The sequence below is a fragment of the Oncorhynchus nerka genome, linkage group LG24 (assembly GCF_034236695.1).
Source record: "Oncorhynchus nerka isolate Pitt River linkage group LG24, Oner_Uvic_2.0, whole genome shotgun sequence".
In the NCBI taxonomy this organism is placed as follows: Eukaryota; Metazoa; Chordata; class Actinopteri; order Salmoniformes; family Salmonidae; genus Oncorhynchus; species Oncorhynchus nerka.
Genome location: NC_088419.1, coordinates 26158270 through 26184872, shown reverse-complemented (window position 1 = coordinate 26184872; position 26603 = coordinate 26158270). Strand labels below are relative to the sequence as shown.

The 26603-nt window shown below is 46.2% G+C and overlaps 1 protein-coding gene across 20 annotated transcripts in view; it reads left to right on the top strand.

Annotated features, from left to right (window-relative positions):
• Positions 1-25695, top strand: part of LOC115107737 (afadin-like) — a 121907-nt gene extending 96212 nt beyond the window's left edge. For 8 of the 20 annotated variants that reach the window (XM_029631344.2, XM_029631328.2, XM_029631332.2 and 5 more), the window contains 12 exons: positions 10209-10274; positions 10561-10634; positions 11519-11637; positions 12092-12292; positions 12670-12761; positions 13368-13556; positions 13742-14914; positions 16142-16174; positions 17657-17791; positions 19913-20441; positions 23810-23894; positions 24072-25695. In XM_029631344.2, coding sequence (XP_029487204.2) covers positions 10209-10274; positions 10561-10634; positions 11519-11637; positions 12092-12292; positions 12670-12761; positions 13368-13556; positions 13742-14914; positions 16142-16174; positions 17657-17791; positions 19913-20441; positions 23810-23894; positions 24072-24231 — 2856 coding nt within the window. In that variant the 3' untranslated portion in view covers positions 24232-25695. The remainder of the gene's footprint in view (positions 1-10208; positions 10275-10560; positions 10635-11518; positions 11638-12091; positions 12293-12669; positions 12762-13367; positions 13557-13741; positions 14915-16141; positions 16175-17656; positions 17792-19912; positions 20442-23809; positions 23895-24071) is intronic. The other 12 variants (XM_065008769.1, XM_029631339.2, XM_029631341.2 and 9 more) reach the window with 6 other exon arrangements.
• Positions 25696-26603: the final 908 nt, after the last annotated feature.

Genomic DNA, 26603 nt, shown 5'->3' with positions numbered 1-26603 from the left:
TCTGTTTGTTTTGTAGATGTTGAGACGATAGTGATGGAACAGTAGTGTAGATGCAGCTATACAATGATTAGCTGGTAGAGTACAAACTCTATGGTCTCCCTCCAGTAGAGCGCTGTAGCAGCAGTAACAATGGGAGGATGTGCTCTGAGCTCGCGGGGCTGTGTTTCCTGCTGCTGGTTAGCTCGCTGGCTGGCTGTGTGTGAGATGGGACTCTGAGCATTAGCTTACAAGTGTGTGTGTGTGCGCTTCTCAGAATGTGGTTGCACTGGTCACTCACTGCCTGCCAGTCCTGCCCTGGGGCACAGCAAGAGCTACAACATGTAGCTCTACAGTAGTCTATATTCCCTGGGTGGGTTCTACAGCATGTACTCAACTGAATGACAGTGGTTACTAAGAACATGGCAAAACCCAGTTGTGGGTTCCCAGCTAATGATCACTCCCCTTTTTCCTTTGCCATTCTTTCCCTGTGACAAATGGAATGTTTAGTTCAATGCCCAGTGAGTTCACTGTTCCAATTGCCCTTCTGTCAATCGCACGTTGTTTGGGGTGAAGTTGTACACGGTGACGCACACATTATCACGGGCTATTTAACACTTGGCCTTGTTGCCTCCCTAACCAAAGATCTAATCATCTAACCTCTATGGGAGCCATGCTCGTGTCGAGACAGTTTGCCACTTTGAATCCTGGCGCCTAGTAGAATTTGACAGCACTCTCATTTGCCCATATAGAACTGCCTCATACTGTCAGTTAGGATTGGGGTGGATGCTCACATTTGTGACAGCACTCATTCCAAGTTTGACTGCAACTGCCTGGATTAGGAGCAGGTACTGAGAGAGGGAGGGAGTGTCTAATTTAAGGCAACAGATATATGACCACCACGTAGTGTTGGCGGAATGGAAGGAAAAGCTGCTAGAGGTTTAATCATGCTGTTCTCTAGGTATTCTCCTCTCCATGTGGTTAGTAGTGTGTCCAGGGGACCAGACATCTAGTCTCCCTCTCCATAATTGTCCCTCTTCAATCTGTGGAGCGTTGGTTCCAATGATTTGTGAGTGTGTGTGCGTGCATTTGACCATGTTGGACGTGGTTCTTATCAGACTGACATATAGCACATCTGGCTTGAGTTGAAAGGCCCCTGAAAGGTCCCTCGTTCCCGCCGCTCTGTGAACTACTGTTTTTATGACTTCATTAGAGCAGTGAGCCTGCCGTGCGTGTGTCCTTGTCTACAGCCTTGCAGCTTTGAGACAGACTGTCAGACAGAGGCAGAAGTTATTAAACAACAAAATGAAAGACTTGAATAGCAGATGAGGAATGAGCGAGAGATGGATTGTACTCTCCAGGGAAATATCCAAATTCTCCCGTTCTACACCAGAGCCCCGTCTGCCTCTGTCAAGACTGAAGAGCCTGTTTAATAGAAAACCACATGAAGAGCCTAGCAGCCTCCTTTAACCATCACACACCTCAGACAGAGGGGCGAAGACACCGATCTGTGTGGTCTCCACTAAACCAAGCAAGCCCTGCCCCCCACCACACACACACACACACACAGAGGGAAGCATACTGGAATTATTTAGACCGCAGGCAGATGTCAAGACGTCAGATTAGTGTGGTGCCTAAGTGTGTCTGTATCCTGTTCATCTGGAGTTGCGTAGTGTGCCCAGTGTGACGATCGCACTGTCTGACACACTTCTTATCAGATTCAAGGACACATTCTCTTTGCTTAATTCGCTGTCATCACAGACAGAATGTTCCATCTTGAGAAATAAAGATAAGAACAGAGATGAGAGAGAAAAAGAAGTCTGTTTTGTGAGATGATATTATGCTGCTAGTTCCTTTCTCCTTCTTTCTCCAGTCAAATTGTGTAGCGTAGCCTGAAATAATGAGTGTATGGATGGATGGAGCTGTTCACGTCTCACTATGGAGCTCAGCTTAAATACCAAAGAGCTGTGGACAAATTGACTTGTGTGTGTATTATAGTAAACTTCCTCAGGACTCCAGTCCACTGCACTCGACTTGGTGTGATTAACTGTTCTTTCCTGTGCTAAACCCAAAGGCAGGAAACTGCATATCATAGTATGATTTTATGTCCTCTAGGAGTCTGGTTTAAGATATGCACACTCACACACAGTATGAATGCCGCCTCAGTGTGAAGGGACAGACAGACAGTAGTTGTGTGACAGGATGTCTTTGCTCTAATTTCCTAGAAAGCAGATCCGGGTTACAGGGCAATTCCCTGGGCAGGAAGACTCATTGCAGGGCAGGTCGGGAGAGCTGTTTGTTTGTGACACAGTACATTTGACTGAAGTAAAAAATAAACATAAAATACATTTGGACTGCTTTAGTGAGCTCCCTTCCTGAATCTACATTTTTCCGCAGTCAGCTAGTTTGTGAAAAACTTAACAGTTCTCAATTAAAGTAGTAAAACTTAATTTAGATTTTGTAAAAGCAAAAGCACACATTGTGATAAAGCAGATCTATATTTTGTGGCAGTGCGTCCTCTCTTCTAATTGGTTAAAACAATAAATTAACTGAAGTTGAACTGTGAGTTTACAGTGAGGTGTGATATGTGTCTGGGCAGTGCTAGCTTTGTGTGTGTGTGTCTGGGCAGTGCTAGCTTTGTGTGTGTGTCTGGGCAGTGCTAGCTTTGTGTGTGTGTCTCTGGGCAGTGCTAGCTTTGTGAAGGTGTGTGGTGGCGGCTGCGCTAGGTGTGTGTGAGATGAAGTACTCTCTGTCCTTACTGGACCCTACCACCTCAGTGTGAGCGTGCTCAGCCTCAGATCATAACACCTGGTAAACTAATCACAAACTACAAAGGAGAGGGTCATTTCCCCTGCTCACCCTGTGTTGTTGACCAGTTACTTAAAGAGTGATGCGGTCACTTGTTAGTCCACACATTTAAAGGCGTCAGTGTCTGTCCGAAAAACAGCTCTTGTAGTAAGTACAATTGTGGAGTAAAAAGTTAACAGAAGCGTAACATTGAAATGGACAGCAAGGCACTTCATCCAAAAAGTGTTTGAAAACGTTGTGATACTGCAGCTCCCTATTAAAGTTCTTCATAGAAATGATCACGAACTTAATTTCTATCAGATGTTTTTGGGCATAGATCTTTCCTCTGAATATGCTGTCTACAGTGTTGTTCTGGAGCCACATGCGCCGAGGTTGAACATGCTGTCTACAGTGTGTTCTGGAGCCACATGCTCCGAGGATGAACGTGCTGTCTACAGTGTTGTTCTGGAGCCACATGCGCCGAGGCTGAACATGCTGTCTACAGTGTTGTTCTGGAGCCACATGTGCCGAGGCTGAGACTTGACTAGACATGTTACAGCTATATAATACTCTGCAATTGTCTCCTTTGAGGCATTCAGCCCCCCCAGCTGTCTGACTCCAATCACAGGTGTGATGTGTGCCACACTTAGTCCACCCAGACACAAATCTCCTCTTGGCATCGGGCGAGGCGTGCAGCATGACTGCGAATCGACACGTTTAACACCCTTCTCCGACAATGTGTTCATTAAAAACAGTGTTGTAGCTAGCTACACATGTTCATTCTGTCAGGAGGCGAAAGAAACACCTGGTTAGGGGAGGTGCTGGCTAGCGGAGTAGAACACCTGGTTAGGGGAGGTGCTGGCTAGCGGAGTAGAACACCTGGTTAGGGGAGGTGCTGGCTAGCGGAGTAGAACACCTGGTTAGGGGAGGTGCTGGCTAGCGGAGTAGAACACCTGGTTAGGGGAGGTGCTGGCTAGCGGAGTAGAACACCTGGTTAGGGGAGGTGCTGGCTAGCGGAGTAGAACACCTGGTTAGGGGAGGTGCTGGCTAGCGGAGTAGAACACCTGGTTAGGGGAGGTGCTGGCTGGTTAGGGAGGTGCGGAGTAGAACACCTGGTTAGGGGAGGTGCTGGCTAGCGGAGTAGAACACCTGGTTAGGGGAGGTGCTGGCTAGCAGAGTGGAACACCTGGTTAGGGGAGATGCTGGCTAGCAGAGTAGAACATTTGAAAAAGAAATGGAGAGCCACACGCTCTAGGAGCTCAGATGTAATAATTGAATAACGCTGGTTATTAGACTATTAAATGATATCTGACCTCCTAGGGTGTGTGGCTCTCCTTTTTCAAGCTATCTGTGAACTCTGCCATTAGTGTCAACTTCCTCTCCTTTACTAGAATAAATCAAGTTAGGTCTATATGTGTTTTAGGTCCGAAGGAAGGGGTTTTAGTGACATAGGTGAGATACGTGTTGGATGAATGGGGATTATACCACCTTTAGGCAGGTATGAATACTACCCTGTATTCTGCTACACTAGCCAGCCGTATACTAAAAAACAGTAGCAATTAGAGCTCTCATTAAAGCACTGCAGAGTTGTATTAATGGGCTTTATAGACCTTCTTTGTTTCATGCTGTGCTAACTGAGCCTATGAACTTGGTGTGTGTGTTTTGGGCTGAGTGGCCGAGGCGGGGTACAGTAGCCCTCCTGCTGTGTCGGTCTATGACTACTACCTTACAGGGTTGTGGATTCCATGAAACACCGCCTCCCTCTCTGTCTTTGGGTTAGAGCTCGTATTTCCCTCACATCTCTCCTTGATGTAAAAGGCCTTCATCTAGAACATTACTCATACTCTACTAGTCTACATGTTTCTGTGGTAACAGAAGCTCTGACATGTTTGGGAGATCAGGTAGCACCTAGTTATGGCTTTAGATTGGACACCTGAAAGAACACAAGTACCATTTGGGTTTTTGGTGACTTAATGACGTCGTCGTGTCGGTAACAACGACCCATGTGGCGTTGCATCTCACACACACACGCATTTCCAGGTTTGTTTCTTCCCCGTGGCAGTATAGATGAAACTGACAGCCTGGGTTTCTCACTTGCCCAAATGTGAGCTATGATAAGATTTCCGTCTTGTAGGACAACAAACCTGAATCTGTATCAGCCTGGTAGAGGGCCAGTAGTCCTCATGTGGGTAAGGGGACACCTTTTCCTCCTGGGCCCCCCCCCCTAAGTGATTGGGACCATTATGTCCCCCGGGGAGGACGGGAGGCCCTCTGGAATGTCCCCCTCTGGGCTTAGGTGACACCCCTCTAAGAGGGGTCTGTCACCCAGCACCAAGTGACAGCACTGGTGATAAGACACAGATTAGTGACTACCACAACAGTGCCAGACTGAACATAGTGACTACCACAACAGTGACAGACTGAACATAGTGACTACCACAACAGTGCCAGACTGAACATAGTGACTACCACAACAGTGACAGACTGAACATAGTGATTACCACAACAGTGCCAGATTGAACATAGTGACTACCACAACAGTGCCAGACTGAACATAGTGACTACCACAACAGTGCCAGACTGAAAATAGTGACTACCACAACAGTGCCAGACTGAACATAGTGACTACCACAACAGTGCCAGACTGAACATAGTGACTACCACAACAGTGCCAGACTGAACATAGTGACTACCACAACAGTGCCAGATTGAACATAGTGATTACCACAACAGTGCCAGATTGAACATAGTGATTACCACAACAGTGACAGACTGAACATAGTGACTACCACAACAGTGCCAGACTGAACATAGTGACTACCACAACAGTGCCAGACTGAACATAGTGACTACCACAACAGTGCCAGACTGAACATAGTGACTACCACAACAGTGCCAGACTGAACATAGTGACTACCACAACAGTGCTAGATTGAACTTCTCAACAGTGCCATTGAACATAGTTTACCACAACAGTGCCAGATTGAACATAGTGACTACCACAACAGTGCCAGATTGAACATAGTGACTACCACAACAGTGCCAGATTGAACATAGTGACTACCAACAGTGCAGACTGTGTGACTACCACAACAGTGCCAGACTGAACATAGTGACTACCACAACAGTGCCAGACTGAACATAGTGACTACCACAACAGTGCCAGACTGAACATAGTGACTACCACAACAGTGCCAGACTGAACATAGTGACTACCACAACAGTGCCAGACTGAACATAGTGACTACCACAACAGTGCCAGACTGAACATAGTGACTACCACAACAGTGCCAGACTGAACATAGTGACTACCACAACAGTGCCAGACTGAACATAGTGACTACCACAACAGTGCCAGACTGAACATAGTGACTACCACAACAGTGCCAGACTGAACATAGTGACTACCACAACAGTGCCAGACTGAACATAGTGACTACCACAACAGTGCCAGACTGAACATAGTGACTACCACAACAGTGCCAGACTGAACATAGTGACTACCACAACAGTGCCAGACTGAACATAGTTCTACCACAACAGATACTGACTACCACAACAGTGCCAGACTGAACATAGTGACTACCACAACAGTGCCAGACTGAACATAGTGACTACCACAACAGTGCCAGACTGAACATAGTGACTACCACAACAGTGCCAGACTGAACATAGTGACTACCACAACAGTGCCAGACTGAACATAGTGACTTAGACTGAACATAGTTACCACAACAGTGCCAGACTGAACATAGTGACTACCACAACAGTGCCAGACTGAACATAGTGACTACCACAATCAGACTGAACATAGTGACTACCACAACAGTGCCAGACTGAACATAGTGACTACCACAACAGTGCCAGACTGAACATAGTGACTACCACAACAGTGCCAGACTGAACATAGCGATGTCTTCAATGTATCTGCTGCTGGTTTAGTTGACTCTTCTCTCTATTCAAGGGTTTTAGGTCTGGTTGTTTTCATATTCTTGGCTCATTCTTGTTTATCTGATGCTCTGTGGTGGTGGTTGTGCTATATTAGAACAATTGTATGGTGCAATAGATATAAAGTGACATGGACATCAAGGTGGGGAGGAGAGGGGGGTATAATGTAGAGTAAATGGCTCGGCTTTCTCAGGCAGATTCTGTGTCTGCCTCTCCGCTACTGTGGCTGAACCCTACTCTGGGCTCCCATACCCACAGATCCCCTCGGTCTCTCTCTGTCTCGCCCTCTTTAGTCTTCAGATCCTCTGTCTTTACATTGTTTTCGTTGGCATCAAACGTAAAGCATCACATATAAGGAGTGTGGTAGTTGACTCCTCAACGGTTTATATTTCAGTGGTTGTTTTGGCAGATCTTCACAACAGATCATCAAACACTTTGAGGAATAAAGTCAGCAGGCGACCGCCCAAACCTCTCCCGTAGCTTTAGTGTCGACCGCCAGCCTTTCTCAGCCGATCACCACACACTAGCATTAAAACAACAGTGTGTCGCATCCACGGCAGCCCTCGCGTGAGACATGCCAGGGGCCCACACATGGGTGGCTTTTACTGGTAAAGCCGTCCAATCCCGGTTCTCGTGTTTGACTTGTATATTATTGGCACCGCCAGCTGGAGTCAGTCTCTACCCACAGCCCCCTGCTGATCTCTGTTAAGGGTCCATACCCCTCCTTTAATGTCGCTTCCAAAGACTCGTGGCCCAGCGTCAAGAGGTATTAGTGCTCAGACTGGAATGTTGATACTGTAAATACAGGGTCTTATCGTGAGTCACTACACTTGAGTAGGAGCATAAGTTGGTGTTGTGGTGAGGTGTTGAACTGGTGCTGTGGAGGAGAAGGACCACCAGGCTGGCTATGCTGTGTGGTGGTATCTATCTGCTGCACAGTGGAATGTGTTGTTGACCGTTGAGGACGAGGGCTGGGATCTCCCTCTCCTCTGGCTGCTGTCTCTCTGGCTTATCATATTCCTCCGCTCCAAGATGCTATGGTTTGTCTAGAGGAAAACACCTGTTCTGTTTTCTCTCTCCCTTTGCTTCTCAACACACATTCTCACAAAAACATGTTCTTTTTTTATTTAACCTTTATTTAACAAGGCAAGTCCGTTTAGAACAAATTCTTGCTTACAATGACTGCCTACCCCGGCCACACCCTAACCTGGACGATGCTGGGCCAATTATCCGCAGCCCTTATGGGACTCCCAATCACGGCTGGTTGTGACACAGCCTGCAATCGAACCAGGGTCTGTAGTGACACCTCTAGCACTGAGATGCAGTGCCTTAGACCGCTGCGCCACTCGGGAGCCCAACATGTTTCTAAAGGTTTTGTACTGTACTGGTGGCTCATCAGAAGAGGTCAGGACTGTGTGTTATAGGCCTACATGTTTCTAAAGGTTTTGTACTGTACTGGTGGCTCATCAGAAGAGGTCAGGACTGTGTGTTATAGGCCTACATGTTTCTAAAGGTTTTGTACTGTACTGGTGGCTCATCAGAAGAGGTCAGGACTGTGTGTTATAGGCCTACATGTTTCTAAAGGTTTTGTACTGTACTGGTGGCTCATCAGAAGAGGTCAGGACTGTGTGTTATAGGTCTACATGCGGATGCAGGTGACAGTGTAAAGCAGTTTCATTGCTTTAACGGAAGCTTGTACTAATTCCCTTGAATTCATGAAGGAGTTCATGTTCAACTTCAGAGATTAACCGTTTGTTCTCAGTAACACTAATAGTGTCTGGTGGCCAAGTTCTCTGTCAAGTTCATTTGATGCTGTTCCATGGGTTCCTTCAGGCAAGCATGATGTTGAATTGTCGATCTTGAATGGGCTAAGGAGCAATTGTTCAGTGGAGTTCTGGAGTTACAAAGTAGGAGTAAAGTCTGTATCTACTATCTAGCCTGCTATGTTTGTACAGGTGAAAGCTATTTTTAGAGTGGTCTGGTATTATTGGGCCATAGCTCCATGTAAACTGTTCTCTCGTGTTATTTTGAAATGGAATGATATTCAACCGAACAGAACAAGTACTATCCCAGGCAGCTCAATGTGATCTCTACCTGATCTTCCCTAAATATTACAGCTGGCTCTGGCCAGGCCATCAGCAATGGGAAAATACTTTTTCATCAAAATAAAAATTTTAGTCCACTCTTTCTAAAACGCTGACGCTCAGGGATTCTCCCACGCTACTCTAGGATTGTATTTGAATAGTTTGTGGAATGATTTAAGCGGTATTAACTGGTATGGTGATTTGAGGCCTTGTTGGAGTTTTAGTTAGGCCAGAGGGATGGGGGAACCACTCATTATAGGGTTTCCCGGTCTTTCAAATGTGATGACGCTTAAAGGGAACCTAAACTGGCTGAAGTGGCTAGTCAAAACAGCAGATGGCACGTATCGTGTCAAAACAGCAGATGACACGTATCGTGTCAAAACAGCAGATGACACGTATCGTGTCAAAACAGCAGATGACACGTATCGTGTCAAAACAGCAGATGGCACGTATCGTGTCAAAACAGCAGATGGCACGTATCGTGTCAAAACAGCAGATGGCACGTATCGTGTCAAAACAGCAGATGGCACGTATCGTGTCAAAACAGCAGATGACGCGTATCGTGTCAAAACAGCAGATGACGCGTATCGTGTCAAAACAGCAGATGAACGTATCGTGTCAAAACAGCAGATGGCACGTATCGTGTCAAAACAGCAGATGGCACGCAGATGGCACGTATCGTGTCAAAAACGGCAGATGTCAAAACAGCAGATGAAAACGCAGATGGCATCGTGTCAAAACGGCAGATGGCACGTATCGTGTCAAAACGGCAGATGGCGCGTATCGTGTCAAAACGGCAGATGGCACGTGTATCGTGTCAAAACGGCAGATGGCACGCGTATCGTGTCAAAACGGCAGATGACGCGTATCGTGTCAAAACAGCAGATGACGCGTATCGTGTCAAAACAGCAGATGACGCGGCACGTGTCAAAACAGCAGATGGCGCGGCGTGTCAAAACGGCAGATGGCACGTAATCGTGTCAAAACAGCAGATGGCACGTATCATGTCAACCCTCCTTTGGCCTTGTCTCATGTAGCGTCATTATTAACACCATGTTTTGTTGATACTTCTGTCAACAGTGCTGATTGATTCTAAGTTGTCCTGCTCTCAGGCTCTCTAGATTCCAGATGAATAGTTTAATTTAGCTGTCAGTTCACTGCAGACAGATGCCTCCAGACAGTGCTACAGTAGCTGTGTGATTTGAGTGATGTACTATAACCCTAAATGGTCTGTGATGCTGTTAACAATGTTTCACCGGTCCAGTAGGCCAGCTGATCAGCAGCTGTGCCACAGTAGCGTGTGTCACAATAGACAACTGGGGCCAAGTGTCCCAGCCAGACCTTCTTTATGTCCAAGTGTTCTGTCTGTCTCCTTGGCCTGTGTACTGAATGTTCTCCTCGGTCTTCCTCCAGGGTGCTGGGCAGGACAAGCTCGGGATCTACATCAAGTCTGTTGTGAAGGGAGGCGCGGCTGACATGGTGAGTGTTTTAGATCAACGACTACATCCTGTATTCAGAATGACCTCATCTAGTATGTCAATTGTGAAGTATTTTGGCTGTAATGTCTTTTTTTGTTATATGTTGGACCTCAGTCAGAATAGCTGTCTCCATTGGCGTTGGCTAATGGGTGTCCTAATAAATCTACTCAAATCAAAAATCTAGACTGACTCACAACAATGACTTTCAATGTGTGTACTGCTGCTATTATACAACCTTCTTCCCTCACCCTCTTTCTCTGCGTGTCCGTGTCTGCGTGTGTGTGTAGGACGGGCGTCTGGCTGCAGGGGACCAGCTGCTGAGTGTGGACGGCCGCAGCCTGGTGGGCCTCTCCCAGGAGAGGTAATGACTCAGAAATATTTCTGGCCTGCCTTGCCCCGGGTCACTCCACAACACTACTTGGCCCTTGTGTACAGATTGGGTTTAGGATTGAAGCAAGACATGTAATGTCCTGCTGTTGTCCTTATAACGCACTGAAGAGAACCCAAGATAGAGAACATCAAGGCCAAATTGATACAAAGAGCCATTTCAATAGAAGCCAGTCACACCATGGAACTAAATTGGCTCAATCACGTTGAAGGAGCAGAGACTTATCTACAGTGCACTGACTTAAAATGACCTCCACGATGTTTATGTTGGGTCTAATAGTAATGAATAGCTTATCCTTGGTCCACGCCTCTCACAGATTAATCCTTTATACACTTTCAAACACCCACAACCTTTTTGTCTGTGTGCCTTCGGTTTCCAAATGCCCAAACACTTGAAACTCTCAATCGCTAACATTCTGTTTTCAAAGAGTTGATTTGAACTTTTAAAATCTAATAGCCATGTTGAAATGAAAGCATTACACTCTATCTGCTCTTCAGCTGAGAATCTGTTCCAACTCTTGGATTTGTTGGTTGCTTTGAGAAGTTATTGTGTGTATGTGTTTGCCAGTGATTAACCACAAGGCCTTGAGCTCCAAACAGACAGTCTAAAACTGTGGGGAAATGAATTTCTAAATGCTATTGCATATGGGGAATGTTTTAAAGCCATTCCTGATCAAGTTATGTCAACTCCTTGTCTGCCAATGAAAGTCTCATAAACATCTGTACTTGGTACTACCATGATGAAAAACAACAACTTTGGCATATTTGTTTTGATCTGTTACATTCAATCATCTCTCCATTCTAATCTATTCTGATTGAGTCCCATGAATATATGTGATGTCCTCGTTCTCTTGTCAGGGCTGCGGAGTTGATGACGAGGACAGGCTCTGTGGTGACACTGGAGGTGGCCAAACAGGGAGCCATCTACCACGGCCTGGCCACGCTCCTCAACCAGCCTTCTCCTATGATGCCCAGAGGTACGAGTCTGCTCTGCTAGGGCAATGGTGGTGTCTGAAAATTCCCCTATTGTCCCCTATATAGTGTACTGCTGGCCCACAGGGTACCATTCCAGATGTAGACTATGTCCCTTCTTGTTGTCATGGTCTACAGTCAGTGTTACCACACTAGCATAATCAGGGTTTGTGGCTTGGCTCTGGCAATCCCCCCCCCAATCAGTCACACACAATTAAACTTAGCAGTTGTCATTAGGGCTCAAAATTCCATTGAAATGTCAGAAGCCAAAGTCTGAGTTGTTTTGTTTTCAACATCCAGCCTATAGACTTCTGTGGTATTAGAGAGACAGTTGTAGTTTGAGGTGCTGGTTGTTAGTGTGTGCTGTGAACATGACTGCAGATAGTTAAGGATGTCCATTGTGCATGAACTGTCTGCTGTGGTTGGCTCATTAATCCTTAATCTCTCTCTCCCTCTCAGCGTCGCAAGGAGGGCGTGACAAGAATGGTAAACTGAGACCAAAGAGCGAAGGCTTTGAACTGTACAACAACTCGGTCCAGAACGGCTCTCCAGAGAGCCCCCAGGCCGACTGGCAGGCCTACCCAGAACCAAAGAAGATGAGCGGGGAGGAGAGGCTACTGAAGAACCGGGCCGACCACCGCTCCAGCCCCAACGTGGCCAGTGAGTAGATCGAAGGGGTGATAGAGGGACATTTATTAGGCTTGTTGTGACATACTGTACATGTCCGGAGGGCAGTGATACCCAACCCTGTTCCTGGGGACTTGTGCCAGTGTGTCTTGATTAGGAGATTATTTTAGTGTCGGGCTGGAACAAAAGCCTCCAAACCCCATAGCAAGAGATGGTGAACGGTGCTCACTGAGGTGCAGTATGTGGTGTGACCACTGGGGTGCAGTATGTGGTGTGACCACTGGGGTACAGTATGGTGTGTGACCACTGGGGTACAGTATGGTGTGTGACCACTGGGGTACAGTATGGTGTGTGTGACCACTGAGTTTGCCTCTGCTCAGCTCTGACTCCATGGCGTTTTCCTCCTCCAGACCAGAGCCAGAGTCCGGGAGGGAAGGCCGTCTACACACGAGGACCTGGGACCAAGATCACCTCTGTCTCCACGGGCAACCTGTGCGTTGACGTGAGTAAACACAGCAGCAACAGCAGCCAGAGGAATGTCTCTCTGAGGAGAAATTTTACTCTGTCCGAGTTATGAGACCACACCAAGACATTACCAGTCTCACCACTGGACAGGTCAGAGTAGGACAGGGCTGAAGTCCATCATGCAGAGACCGTACAGTATTGCGTTATTTCCTGTTTTTAAACCTGTTTTTCTCAGCACTCAAAACTGTAATGAGTCATGAGTCATTGGTGGTAAAAACCGAAAGCAGCGTTACTGAAAATAGCTTTACCTCTTGTTTTTCATGTTCCCCTTTAATGAATCCTAATCAGTTCTCTAACCACTTACTGATTAGCTACCCAGCTGTGTTCATGTGCTGCCTCACCAACAAACAATGGTCTTCCTGACTACGGCACCCCAACGCCATCTACCGTTAACAACACTGATTCCAGAAATCCAAGACCACAAGAACAATTGTCTAGTTTATCAGGTGTCTGGTAGCCAACCTTAATGTATGGTTTGAACTAACACAATTCCTTCTCTATGAGACCACAAGAACGATTGTCTTGATCTCTTAGACAACCGTAATGTCTGGTTAAATAGTAGTCCCTTTTTCCTTGTCTATAGGACGAGCCCTCTCCTCCCCATCCGGAGGCCTATCCTATTCCCACTCAGACCTACCCCAGGGAATACTTCACCATCCCAGCCTCCAAGTCTACGAACCGGATGGACTCGGCCCCAGGACAGATATACGCTGACGACAGGGGTCCTCCCGGCCCCATGGAAGACCACCACCACAACAGCATAGCTATGCAGGTGTGCACACAGTGACATCACTCCAGGAGCAAAGGAATCGTACAAAAATGTTTATACTACTACTATATATACTATGAAAAGCGTGTTAATTTATAAAGGAATTAGGTGTATACAGTTGGGAAAAAGTGTTGTGCTGCTCTTGCACTGTGTTAATGTGTGTGTGACTGCCGTGTCTGTCCTCTCAGCGGGTGGACCACTCTCAGGAGGAGCTGTGTGACCTCCCAGGGGGCTACCCTCCAACCGGCCTGCGTCCTGAGGACTTGGTCCACCTGCACCAGCAGCAACAGAGAGAGGCTGACTACCAGCGGGGCAGTGGGGAACACTGGGTCAACCACCACCAGGTCTCCTCCTCTGTGGAGTCCTCCACCTCCAGCCAGGAGCACCTCAACTACTCCTCGTCCTCCTCCAACAAGACCCAGAGCAACCACAAGAGTGGCCCGGGACGCTGGAAGACCCCCGGCCCCATCGCTCCCCACCCAGGCCCCGTGGCCCAGTCCACACGCACGGACCTCCCTCCCCCTCCACCGCCCCCTCCCCCTGTACACTACCAGGACTTTGAGCTCCAGCCCGAGCTGCCCCTGCCCCCTCCTCCCTCGGCCACCCAGCAGCAGGCCGCCGCCGCCGACCGCAAGAAGCGCGAGGAGCAGCAGCGCTGGTATGAGAAGGAGAAGGCCCGGTTAGAGGAGGAGAGGGAGAGGAAGAGGAGGGAGCAGGAGAGGAAGCTGGGACAGGTCCGTAACCCAACTGTGCCTGTAGCCCACAACAACAACAACCAACACGGGGGCACACTCCCCCCTCCCACACAGCACCAGCAGATGCCCCCTCCCCGGTCCCCCATGCAGCAGGTGCCCCATCCCTACCTCCCCCCCCAGGGCCAACAGCAGGCCCAGCAGCAACAGCCCCCCAGGCCAGAGAAACTGTCCACCCTGCCCAGAGCGGGCACCCTGCCCCCTCAGGGTAACCCAATGGACACAGTGATCAGAGAGCTGCTCCCCCAGCAGCAGCCCCGCACCATCGAGCGCCGGGACCTACAGTACATCACCATCAGCAAGGAGGAGCTGTCTTCCAGCGACAGCCTGTCCCCAGACCCCTGGAAGAGAGACGCCCGGGAGAAGCTGGAGAAGCAGCAGCAGCTGCACATCGTAGACCTGCTGGACAGGGAGATCCAGGACCTGCAGGCCAAGCCGGAGCGTACGGCCGAGGAGAGCGACCGGCTCAGGAAGCTGATGCTGGAGTGGCAGTTCCAGAAGAGACTGCAGGAGTCCAAGCAGAGTGATGAGGAAGATGAGGAGGATGATGACGAGGACGTGGACACCATGATGATCATGCAGCGGCTGGAGGCAGAGAAGAGAGCCAGGGTGAGCTGCCCTGGAGAGCAGAGGTCTAGTGTGCACAGTGGAGAATGTAGGCTACAGTATAGAGAATCATACCGGACATCAGAGGTAAGGTGTATGGAGGAAGACCAGTGGCCCAAGATCTTCATAGTGCTATTAGATGCACATGAACCCATCATTGGTTACAGTACACCCATTATAAATGTTATGAGCTCTGAAAGGTTTTTAGCCTCTCTACTGAAGTTTCTCATGCAAAGGAAGGGCGAGCCATGGGAAGCAAAACACTGAGAAAAGAGGAAATGGAACTGGGCTTAATGGTTACAGAATAGGATATGGAATTCCCATGAGGAACCCCATGAAGTAGCTAGCTACAATGCAGGTGCACATTGCAAAACATTCAACATCCTTACGTCATTGCTTTGCCATGCTGAGCTGAGCTGCTGTACTCTACTGGCTGCGGAGGGAGGGTGGGTGGGTGGGTGCCGGACACACAACAAACTTACATGGAAACATGGCAAAGTACAAATTGGTTCTTTTTAACAAATGTATTATGGCCATTTGGAAATGATTCATCTCATTTTCCTGGTCTAACAAGATGGCTAGAGTAGCATATTTTTGCCCATCAAAAAGTGTTGTACCATTGTACATGCAAAAAAACACCCTTCCTTGGACAGAATAAAATGCCATCTAACCTGGGCTAATGTCGCTAATCCCCTCAGACGACACCACAGATCAACATAAACCCCTCTACAGTGTATTGCTTCTCATTTGTAACTGTTACAACAGTACTATCTTCAGTCTGCTGACCTTGTATCCAGACTGTCTAGTGAGACAATGATTCCGGGATGTAGTGAGCAGTCCCTGCCAGCAAGGCCAAGGCTCACATCCCCTCCTTGTCTGTCTCTGAGTGAGAAAGATGGTCTTGGTTTCGGCCAGGGGGTTGGTGGTGGAACGATGTGTAAATTCCTCCTGTAAACGGGGCACTTTGGAGCTCCATGCGAGGGATGGGACTGAGCGGAGCGTTGTCTGTCTGAGGGGAAGTGGGCCACTCATTCGGCCGCTGGCAGTAATAAGCCCCATTCTGTGAAGAAATGTTCCTGGCACCACATCACTGCTGCCTCCAAAACCCCTAAAAATGTTTTACTTTTATCTTCTTCTATGCCCTCCTTTTAATTTATATTTATTTACTCGATTTCTCCCTCGTTCTTCCTGTTTTCTTTCTATTTGTTTTTTTCTCTTCTCCCGCAGCAGACTGCTGTCCCAGCAATCTCTGTTCTAGACTTGGTACGTTCTCTCTTTACGCACTCCTCCTTATCCTCCTTTCTTGTCTTCGGTTCCACCTGTATTTCTCTTCTCGACGTTCATGCTGTCCCCCCCCTGTCATCCCTGGGGGGGGGCTGTTCTTGTGGGGCGGGGTACGGGGAAGTCACCCTGCGATGCTGTGGAACCCTGTCTGTCTCCACTAGATAACTGCTGCTGTGGAACGGTGATCTAACAGACAGTCACACTTGGTCATTTGGTCAGGGCTCATTTAAATACCACATAATAATGCCTCATAACATAAATAATCATCCCTGAAAAAAGAATATTCCCAAAAAGAATAAGAAAATCAGTATGATAACTCATCTAACCTTAAAGAAGGTTAGAAAGAACTAAAGAACTACCTGGGGCATGGTTAAATACTGTATTTGTTCCAGAGAACTCAGTACTATGCAGCTGTTTCAGTACAGGGAGCTGCCTGGCCTGCAGTGGGGGTCTGTCTGCATGATTTGAGACCCTCCCCCAGCAGTGGTCATCTGCATGTGGGGTGTAACCATCATTGTGTCATTGTCAGTCCACTTCATTCAACTCATCCAGCTCTGTGTGAACAACGCCGGTGCTCAGCCAATATAGCATCGCTCTCCTCCTCAACTCCCCTCTCATTGGGGAAGTTGCACCGTGTAGCAAATGTTTCTACTGTCCATCTGTAATCATGTTTCATCCGGTGATTGACTTCCAGTCTGTTGTGTTTGGTCACCATGACATCAGTGATGTAACGAAGGCTTGAACTGGACGCTCCTCTGCTCTGCCTAGCCATGCTGCTGTTTGTTCTCGCTGCACGTTGCCATTCATTCTGCATGTCCAGCTGTCGCCATATGCCTGTCTGCAGTGCAGACTGTTTTACTCTCACCACAGACGACCTATCCTGTGGCAGAGAGAAAAGAACCTCTAGATTTCTACACAGTATACAGAGCATCCCATCAGCATATCTAGACCTAGAAGTTTTCAACACAACAAGCCCTTGTCTGGAAACCCGATGCCAGTGTGAGGTACCTCACAGGGGGGCCAATCTACTGAATTAGCCTTTGTGTAGATGCAGACCTGATAGGGGTCCTTAGGGCTTTGAGGATTTACTGTGGATCTGTGACTGAGTGAGTAAACACACCAAATATAGTGATATGAGCCCATGACGGGAGGTTCTGTGTGAACTAACCTGACCTGCACTATGCATTGAGACCACAGACAGACTAGCACAGCAGTAGGCGCTGTTCTAGTTGCAGAGCTGAGGATAGTTTGTTACTAAATTATATTTCCACCTTTTCACGTTAGGAAGTATGGCCTCACAACATTAATGTACAATGCATTTGAATAGTATATGAAACAGTTGATTTAAAAGTATATTCCACTGATTCATCTCCAAGCACACAATTTTGAAGGACTCCTGAGATCACTAGACTGTAGGCTGTTCCTGGGCCGTGTACATGGTGCTGAAGTGTCTGTGTGTAGTTGCAGGACGAGGAGCGGCGGAGGAAGCAACAGCTGGAGGAGATTCGTAAGCGCGAAGCAGAGGACCGGGCCAAACAGGAGGAGGAGAGACGCTGGAGGGAGGAGGAGAGGGCCAGACGAGAGGTCGATGAGAAGGTACACCTCCCTGACAGGACCCACAGAACCACGTATATCGACGCTACACAGTTCTCACACAGCACATAGCTATCACACAGCACATAGCTAGCTAGCTAACACACAGCTGGTTAGACAGGTGCTGTCAAAATATGATTTCTCATTTATGTTCATACAGGCAAAATATTCTATCATACATTTCTATCTGTGATTTCTGTTCAGTCAGACTTCAATACGATTATAAAATAATATGAATGCAATAGACCGCAATTAAATCCAGATGCTTGCATTGCCCACAGCTGTCTTTCAGTATTATTATTCGTTACATTTTTATTAAAGCTAGTTATGTGAACGGATTGATGTCACTGCCAGCAGAGCAGATTAAAGCAGAATGGCCCCAGTCAGATCTATTAACAGAGGACATCAAAGTGAAAACCCAGAGAGAGTCTTACCTGCATGGTAATTATAGTATTACCCTGTGGGGATCTGCCCAGCTAATTGGAGTTTACCTCGTGAAACAGGAGTTGTGCCTCAACAAAACAGCCCAGCAGCAGAATACACAGTGAAAAACAATCCGTTGGACCACTTCTCTTCAGGGGGTGGAAAGGGTCAACTGAGGTGGTCGTTTTTTTGTGTGAAATCTGCTAACATGATCAGCTTTTTCAAGGTTTCTACTGTTCTGTTCCCAGTTGGTCAGTCTCCCACAGAGCTGTAAGTGATCCTGTGGGAGGAGTTGTGAACACGCCCCTCTATATTGAACCAGTCACAGAACTGTGAAGGGGACTCTGTCTGACTGGCTTTTAGGAACATCATAAGAAGCCAGTAGACTAGTGATTAGTGATGGAAGTAGTACCCTGTGTTCAGGGGAAGTGTTATTGGGCGAGTAAAGGGCGTGTGGACAGGGAGTCTGCAGACAGACAGGATGCTGACTTATCTTAATGAAACCTGGTGGTGTTTGGTCTGTCAGAGGCTAAGCATGTTTTTGGAGCACTAGTGTTTTGTGTCCTCAGTCCCAGTTAGTTACAAGGACATTGAATTACCAGTGGTCTGAGAGCAGCAGCACCCCTTCATCTTGCCTTATGTGACATTGTTACAACATCCCAGTGCCATTTTGTTTTACTGTGTGACCATTGATTCAGCTGTTGTCTTCCTGTGAGTCATCCTCACACCACTGGTAATTGAAGCCCTGTAATAATGGCAATGATGCCCAACTGCATGGACTCATGATGGTCCCCTTCCTCTGTGTTATGTAATGTTATGTATGGATGTATGCATGTAACCCTCCTACCCCCAAAAAGCATGGTAGTCACTTTGTACGATATTTTATATTTGCTGGGAAGCCATAGTCATTCCATCAGGCACTGCTTGGAACCGCTGTTGGAATGCCCCATCCTCGCTGTGGTTTGTGGTGGTCATACCAGAGTACAATACATATCTGTTCCCCCACCATCCTCTCATCGATGACATATACCTACCCACCATACCACCCACTACGCACACACTAACCCAGGGGATCCATGTACAGAATCCAGAGCTGACCAATCTCTATTACTAGCTGGTACCTTTCCAGAGCTAAAACCATAGAATCCTTCCAAAAATCCCTGAATTGGAGTCTTCAAGCCTATCGGATCACTTGACTGTAGTCTATCCCAAACCACTTCAAACTGTTGGCCCCAGCTGTCAGAGAAGTCTCTTTATCCATCCTCACCTCTGGTGGTTCTCAACACAGCATGGAGGGAAGGAGAGGAAAAACAGCACATTTACATTTTAGTCATTTAGCAGATGATCTGATACAGAGTGACTTACAGGAGCAATTAGGGTTAAGTGCCTTGTTCAAGGGCACATCGACAGTTTTCACCTAGTCGGCTCATGGATTCAAACCAGCGACCTTTGTTACTGGCCCAACGCTCTTTACCGCTAGGCTTCTCTACTAAAGTATTACAGAACCCAGTACACACAGAGTAGTCTCCCCCACCTCACACAGACATACAGACACATAGTGGACAGATAAGGTGGAGGACTTGTCTGGGTGTCATGTGGCCATGGGTAGTCTCCCTCCAGCAGAGGCAGAGTGAGTCAGGTCCAGCCAGCCATGCCTTGGTCAGAGTAGGCCACACTAACAGGCTCTTCCCATTCCCTTAGAGGAGGCAGGAGGAGGAGTACTACACACGTCTGGAGGAAGGGCGGCGCCGGCAGCACGAGGAGGCCGAGCGCAAGCTGCTGACGCCTGACGAGCCTGGTCTGTACAGACCTCCCCTCCCCAGGGACTACCAGCCTCAGCCCCCCCCTCCCACTGCATCCCCCGCAACCACTGCCACTAACGCTCCACCACCCCCGCCTCAGAGAAACACTTCCTACCTCAAAACCCAGGTCGTCTCCCCTGATGCCTTGTACACTGCCAAGTTTGTCTCGTACAATGACGAGGAGGATGAGGACACTACAGGCCTAGCAGGTCAGGTTAAGCTCTCCTCCACCAGGAAGTCCTATGGCGACCTCCCGCCCGCGCACAAGCCGCAGCCGCCTGCGCGCAAGCCCCGTCCTATGTCTGATGGGATCTTTCTGTCCAGCTCATTCCAGCCGCCGGCTGTCAATGCCAACAGTACTGCAGGGCAGCCCCCTCCCCCTCCCATCAAACCCAGCCTCAGCTTCATCCCGACAGGCAACTTTAAAGGTAGACACAGAAAGGAGAGAGGACACGCCTCCCGTATACCTCTCACTCCATATCTCTCATTCAGTCGTTGTTTTTTGTGTTATATTTTTGTGTTCCTGTTTTCCCAGTACAGAGGCGTTCTGGCTTCCATTTCCCTTTCTCCCACTCTATTTCTCTATCGACAATCCAATAGATCTGTATTGTAGTTGCCAATCAACTTGTAATTCGTTTTTTCTCCCATCAGTTTGTTATAGTTTGTTGTCCTCTTTTTTTGGAATTTCCACTCAACCACTAGCAAATCAGGTTCCATTTTTGTTTAATTTTCCCAATCCTTCTGTCAGAAAATGTCCTCTGTCCTCACCCATTCCTCTTCCTCCAATCATCTTTCTAGTGAGTAAAAGCAATCGGTAAACCTACCAACCCGTGATTCCCTGTGAAAGCACTCCAGATATCCAATCATAGTACTGTTGGTGTTGCCGCTCAACGCCCACCCGCCCATATGTGTTTGTTTTTGCTGAGGGGGTGGCCTCCTGCCTGCGGGCCCCACGGCTGCTTGGTGTTGGCTTTAAGGAACACTGAGACACTGGCTTATCTATCACACAGACACTGTGGTGGGACCTGAGAGGAGCAGCTCTCTTTAGGCTCACCTGCACACCTGGCAAAGGGGAAAGATCTGTTGAGTGAGGCATTGTCTTTGTCTGTGGCTGTTTAAAGCTCTGTCAGGGCTCCCAACCAATCACTGATTAGATTACTGAGCAGTACTAATTCACTTGAATCTAGTTCTATGGTCTTCATCTGTGGCACAATGTTTTCTATTTAAGCCTTTAGTGACCCCTACTGACAAAAGTAGAAACGTTCTGTTATTTTCATCAACAGCTGGAACCAATGATATTCTATTTTATAAGTTATTAAAACAGTATTTATGCTTTCATAAAATGTTTAAAGATTAGCTTTGTTTTACATTTTAGGAATGGTCTGTATATTTTTGCTCAACAAACCACAATATTTAAAGCTTCTTGGTGAGAACAGAATTCAAGTGTAATGTGGATGTCAATTAAGGCAGCCCCCCGCACCTCTCTGGTTCAGAGGCGTTGGGTTAAATGCGAAAGACACATTTCAGTTGAATACATTCAGTTGTACAACTGACTAGGTATCCCCCTTTCCCTTAATATCTCTATCTTATGTTACTCTAAACACAATACATGTTCAGTGTTCCATTGTAAGCCGTAGCATAGTCTACTGTAGTAAATAACTTCATATTCACATTGTCCGGAACCACAGGATTGTGCCTTCATTTTCCAGACAGATGAGTTTGTTGGTACATGTTCTAAAAGAAAATATGAAAGTGACCCCCCCCGGATATGAACACTTTAAACAGCCATGGAGAAAAGATGTCACTAATGCAACACAGTCTAACAGTGTCAAGATGTTCAGTGACTGTCACCATGCATGTAACATCTGCACACAGCACCAGTGCCCTTGCCCTACCCAGTATGAATGATGATGATGTCTGGGCCTTTTGTTATTGTGTTGCATTCCTCACTCAAATTGAGAGACCAATCACTAACCTTGCTATAACCCCACATCAACATAACCCGCCTCTCTCCGTCACACGCCTCCCTGCGCTGAATCTATACTCAATCCAATCGACCTGATATCCATTGCTATCTACTGCCTCTGCTGCTTTGCACTCCTCCTTTCAGCGCTCAAGTGTTCTGTTCACTCCTTTTTGTGTCTTCTATGACTGTTCCAGTCTCTGCCGTCTGTCTGCCATGTCTCTGTTTTTGTGAATTTCATCTGGTATGCCCTGTCTGTCTGTCTGTCTGTCTGTCTGTGCCTTCTGTGGTTCTGGCTGTCCCGTCAGTCTGTCTGTGTCAGTGACATTGTCTAATGCTGCTGCTTGCCACCACCACCTCCTCTGAGGGCCATGCCATGGTTCACGTGACCCGTCTCCACCTGAATCATTGGCTCCCTCTGTTAACAATAATACATTCAGGCAGACGAATCCACTGGCAGCATCAAGAAGAAGGGCAACCCAGCTCTCTGGTAGAGAAGACGTCTAGATGTCTAGCCAAAGGTTTTGAGTAGGCTCAGATTCCACCTTCTGCTCCACTTTATCTTAAAAGAATATCAGCTAAATCTGACTAATGTGAATATTTGGAACCAGGTGTAAGGAAAGGAAAACATTATCCATGGCACACGAATGTAGAAAGACCTTTGGTTGACTTTTATGCATTTTTACAATTACATCTGAAGCCAAGTACTGTTCTGTATAAGCTTAAATTGGCTTCCGAAAGAATGAAATCAACAAACCATGAAAAACTGTGTTTCTGTGGTGACTTAGTTACTGTAGGGTTCAGAAGGTATAGTTCTATCTCAGGGGACAAACGGATCTTGGATAGGTACCAACTTGTCAACCAGTCTGTTGACTCCGAGAGCCTGTTCTGTGCCAGAAGAACTTGACCCTGCCAGTGGAGTCCTGCCTCGGTTCACACGTCAATGTGTTTGTGTCTGCCCTGCTATCCCTAGTTTCATTCATTTTAAACAAAGAAAAATCCACATGCATTTGAATTATGGTTGTGCTTCCATTCAGACACAGCATGTTGGATCACAACCAGTAAGATTCTATTAGTGGGAATTCTGGGTTAGTGTGAGAGACAGCAGCAACTGCGTTTGCCTGGCCCGGGCACACACGGACACGTGAACTTACTGATTAATGCCTACTGTGGGTCAGAGATAGAGGTCACCTGGGGGTCAATGGTGTTGGGTTAGAAGTTAGAATGCCAGTTAAGATACCGAAGCAGTCCTCATTCAGCCACCTGTGGCTTTGATGAGCTCCTAGCTAACATCCAGTGGTTATTAAGTCAAGTTTTAGTCATAACAGGCTTGATGACAGTTTATCTTGGGTGCTACATGACTTAGTGGTTGACCTCCACTTTTGATCCCACAAACTTGTTTTGCAGACCCTGCAGCTTCAGGCGTGCCGTGGACTGTACTAACGCTATTCCCTCCGCTAATCTAGTCCCTGTGGCTTGTTTTGGTCTGTGGAAAAGGCACCGTTGTATAATTTGAACGTGACTGAAAAGTTGCTGGGTACAGATAACGATCATATGTAGCCTGGACTGTGACTTGGCAACAATTTACAGTTGACACGGTGTTATGTCACAATAACTTTGCATTGGTGTGCGATACTCTTTGTGTACTGAAGCAGGTAAATGTTATCCCAGGGAATACATTTAGTAAAGATATGTTATACACAGAAGTTATGTACCCAGCAGCTTTTTAAAAAATATAAAAAATAAACGCTATGGGTTTAACCTCCCAACATGGTACAAAACATATTCATTAACTAATGTGCTCTGTTTCCCCAATTTAATGAATGAACATAGGATTTAATTCATACACTGGAAACACAACCGGGGTTGTAGGATCAGGAGAAGTTTACAAGGACCCGCGAGAGAAGTGGACGAAAGGGTGAGGCCTGCCATGCATCTCTCTCTTCATAAACAGACAATTCAACTGGGTCAGAGGAAATACTTTTAGACCGAATGAGGACCATAAGAAACTGAGACGTATGTAGGAATTCTCAGAACACACAACGTTGTACAGTATATGTTTTAAGTCGTATTGTGGTTGCTTTTCTCATTGCAGTGGTCAAGAACAGGAAAACACTTTAACTGAAGGAGCCCCGGAGAGTATGACATTCAAGGAGCGCCAGCGGCTTTTTTCCCAAGGGAAGGAAGTATCCAACAAAGTCAAGGCCTCGCGAAAACTCATGGAGCTGGAAAATGAACTCAATACAAAGCAGTAGACAAGTAGCCTTAGCAAGACAAATTGACCGCCAGGCCCCGACTGAGCAATGGGAAAGAGAGACAGGTTTTGTTTCCCAGTGACTCTCCTTGTTTTTTGTTTTTTTGAACAACTGGACCCATTACATACAATTTAGATGTATCGTTGCAATAGGTGAGACCTTTATTTGCTTAATTTCCCTCTTAAACTATCAGATATTATAATAAAGCACTGTAAAAAATAATAAATAACCAAAATTAATTATACTACTAAGACAAATTTGAAATCACATGAAGGGGAATATATTTTTGTTTGTAAAATGGTTCTTGGGTTAAGGGATGAAAAAGTTTTGTTCATTTAAACTATTTTAATAGCTTAATGTAATGTGGAATATTTTATGTTATTTTAACGCCTTTTCTGCATTACATATTTTCACACTTTTAAATAAATGCCCAGGCTTACCAGACCAATCTTTTAAGTTGAACTTCTTTCTATACTCATTGATTCAAATGGAGTAATGTTGTCCATTCTGGTTTGTGATACACTGTATTCTTCATTCCTTAGAATGTGGCTTTAGTTTTGATCCAGGCATTACTGGAAGAGGATATGTCTTCACTATGACTTCCACATGTATGAACTGGTTTACTGGGGGTCCACCTGAGTGCATGCCCACACTGTAAATATCTCTCTCCTTCCAAACATAACTCTCAATTCTTAATAGTAACAGCTCTCATTTGGTTTTCATCTGCAAAATGGACGGTTCAGAGTTTATCCAACAGGGCATTTTATACAAGTGTGACGTAGGAAATTGAGATAAGGAACTCCTACCTTTTGGTTCTCACTGTAAATTTGGGGGGGGGGTCTTATGTTTTCTATTCCCCCCCACTTTTTAGTATTGATTTTCTTTGTTTGAATTTAACAGTAATTTGCAGAGTTGTGAAATTTGACCAGTTACATACATTGCCAGTATGCGGAAAGTGGAAGCGTACCATGATGGGAATTTACTTCATTTTCAGTTCACATGATAATAAAAATCCAAAGTAAAAACCTTGTTTTGTTTAACAGGTATTTATTTTAACCTTATGTAATGTACTTGCACAGATTTTGTTTATTTAAAATGCTTGAGCATTCGGTTAAATCGATACAAACATGGAATACATTTGGGACCTATAGGCTACTGTAGGTAAATGCTGTTTTAAGGATTTGGGCAGAATGCTATTTACATGAAGTACATCTCTTCATTCACAGCTGTTTGAGAGACTCCATCTTGTGTGTAAATATGATTTATTTTTTTCGGAACATGGGCCAGATTTGACTATGTTAATGTTCATTATCCATAAAGTAACGATATCAATATCCTGTTTCAGCTTTAAAGATGTTAACCGACATGTATACATGTTTCTCATTTTAGGTAACACATTTGAATCATTTAAATTGTTTCATGATAGCCTTTTGTAAATCATTAATAAATACAGATTTTACAAAATGCTGGAACTCTGTACAAATTTGTATAGAAATATTTACAATTGTTTTCTTTACATACTTTAGCTATAGTTTTTTTGTGATAGTGATAATGCACCTCTTTGCAGTGTGTACTGGTGTATGTATCTTGTGTACATGCACATCTTGAAGACTCCTCCAGGGCACTATGGATTTGAGAGGAACATATCTGATTACTGACGTGAGTAGTAGGCCTAACCTTGGTATGTCTGTCTTTGGACTACGGTTGCCTTTTACATTATTATAGTCTATTATGTAATGTACCCTAGAAAGACTTTCCTCGGTGACTGAAGAAACTCCATACAGTGGATGGAGTTAAGATCTGCAGCATCAATCCTAAATTGTGGAACTGGGCAGCCTATTTTCACATCCCCGATTATCCTTTTGTGCAACACTATTTTCCTATCAGAAGGAAAACATTGAAGTCTATGTTAGGTGTGGTATTGAACTGTTAGGGTTGATAACAATGTATAGGTCTGATCATGATGGGACCACAAAGCCTTTTGAAAATGGCATGTTCTGCTGCAGCTGGGAGCACAGAAACTGGCCAAATTCTACTCTCACTTGCAACCATTTTTTTCTAATAAACTGAAACATGGACACTGTTCTGTTGAATTAGTTACAGTAGTGATTTTAGCATGTAAATCTTGGGGGGGGGGGGGGGGTGAAGCATGCCAGCAAAGCCACTGCACAACACAACACTAAACAATACATTAATTGCACTATAAGGGTGACAAACAGTGCCCACAAACTGTTAGGGCCTACATAAAGCTGTCCCAACACCTTACCACTGCTACACCTGGCTATCAGCGGAGCCTTGTCTGGCAATGAAACAGTTCATTCAGCCTCATTTACTGCCTTTTAAAAATATATGGCTGACTTGCTTAAACAAAT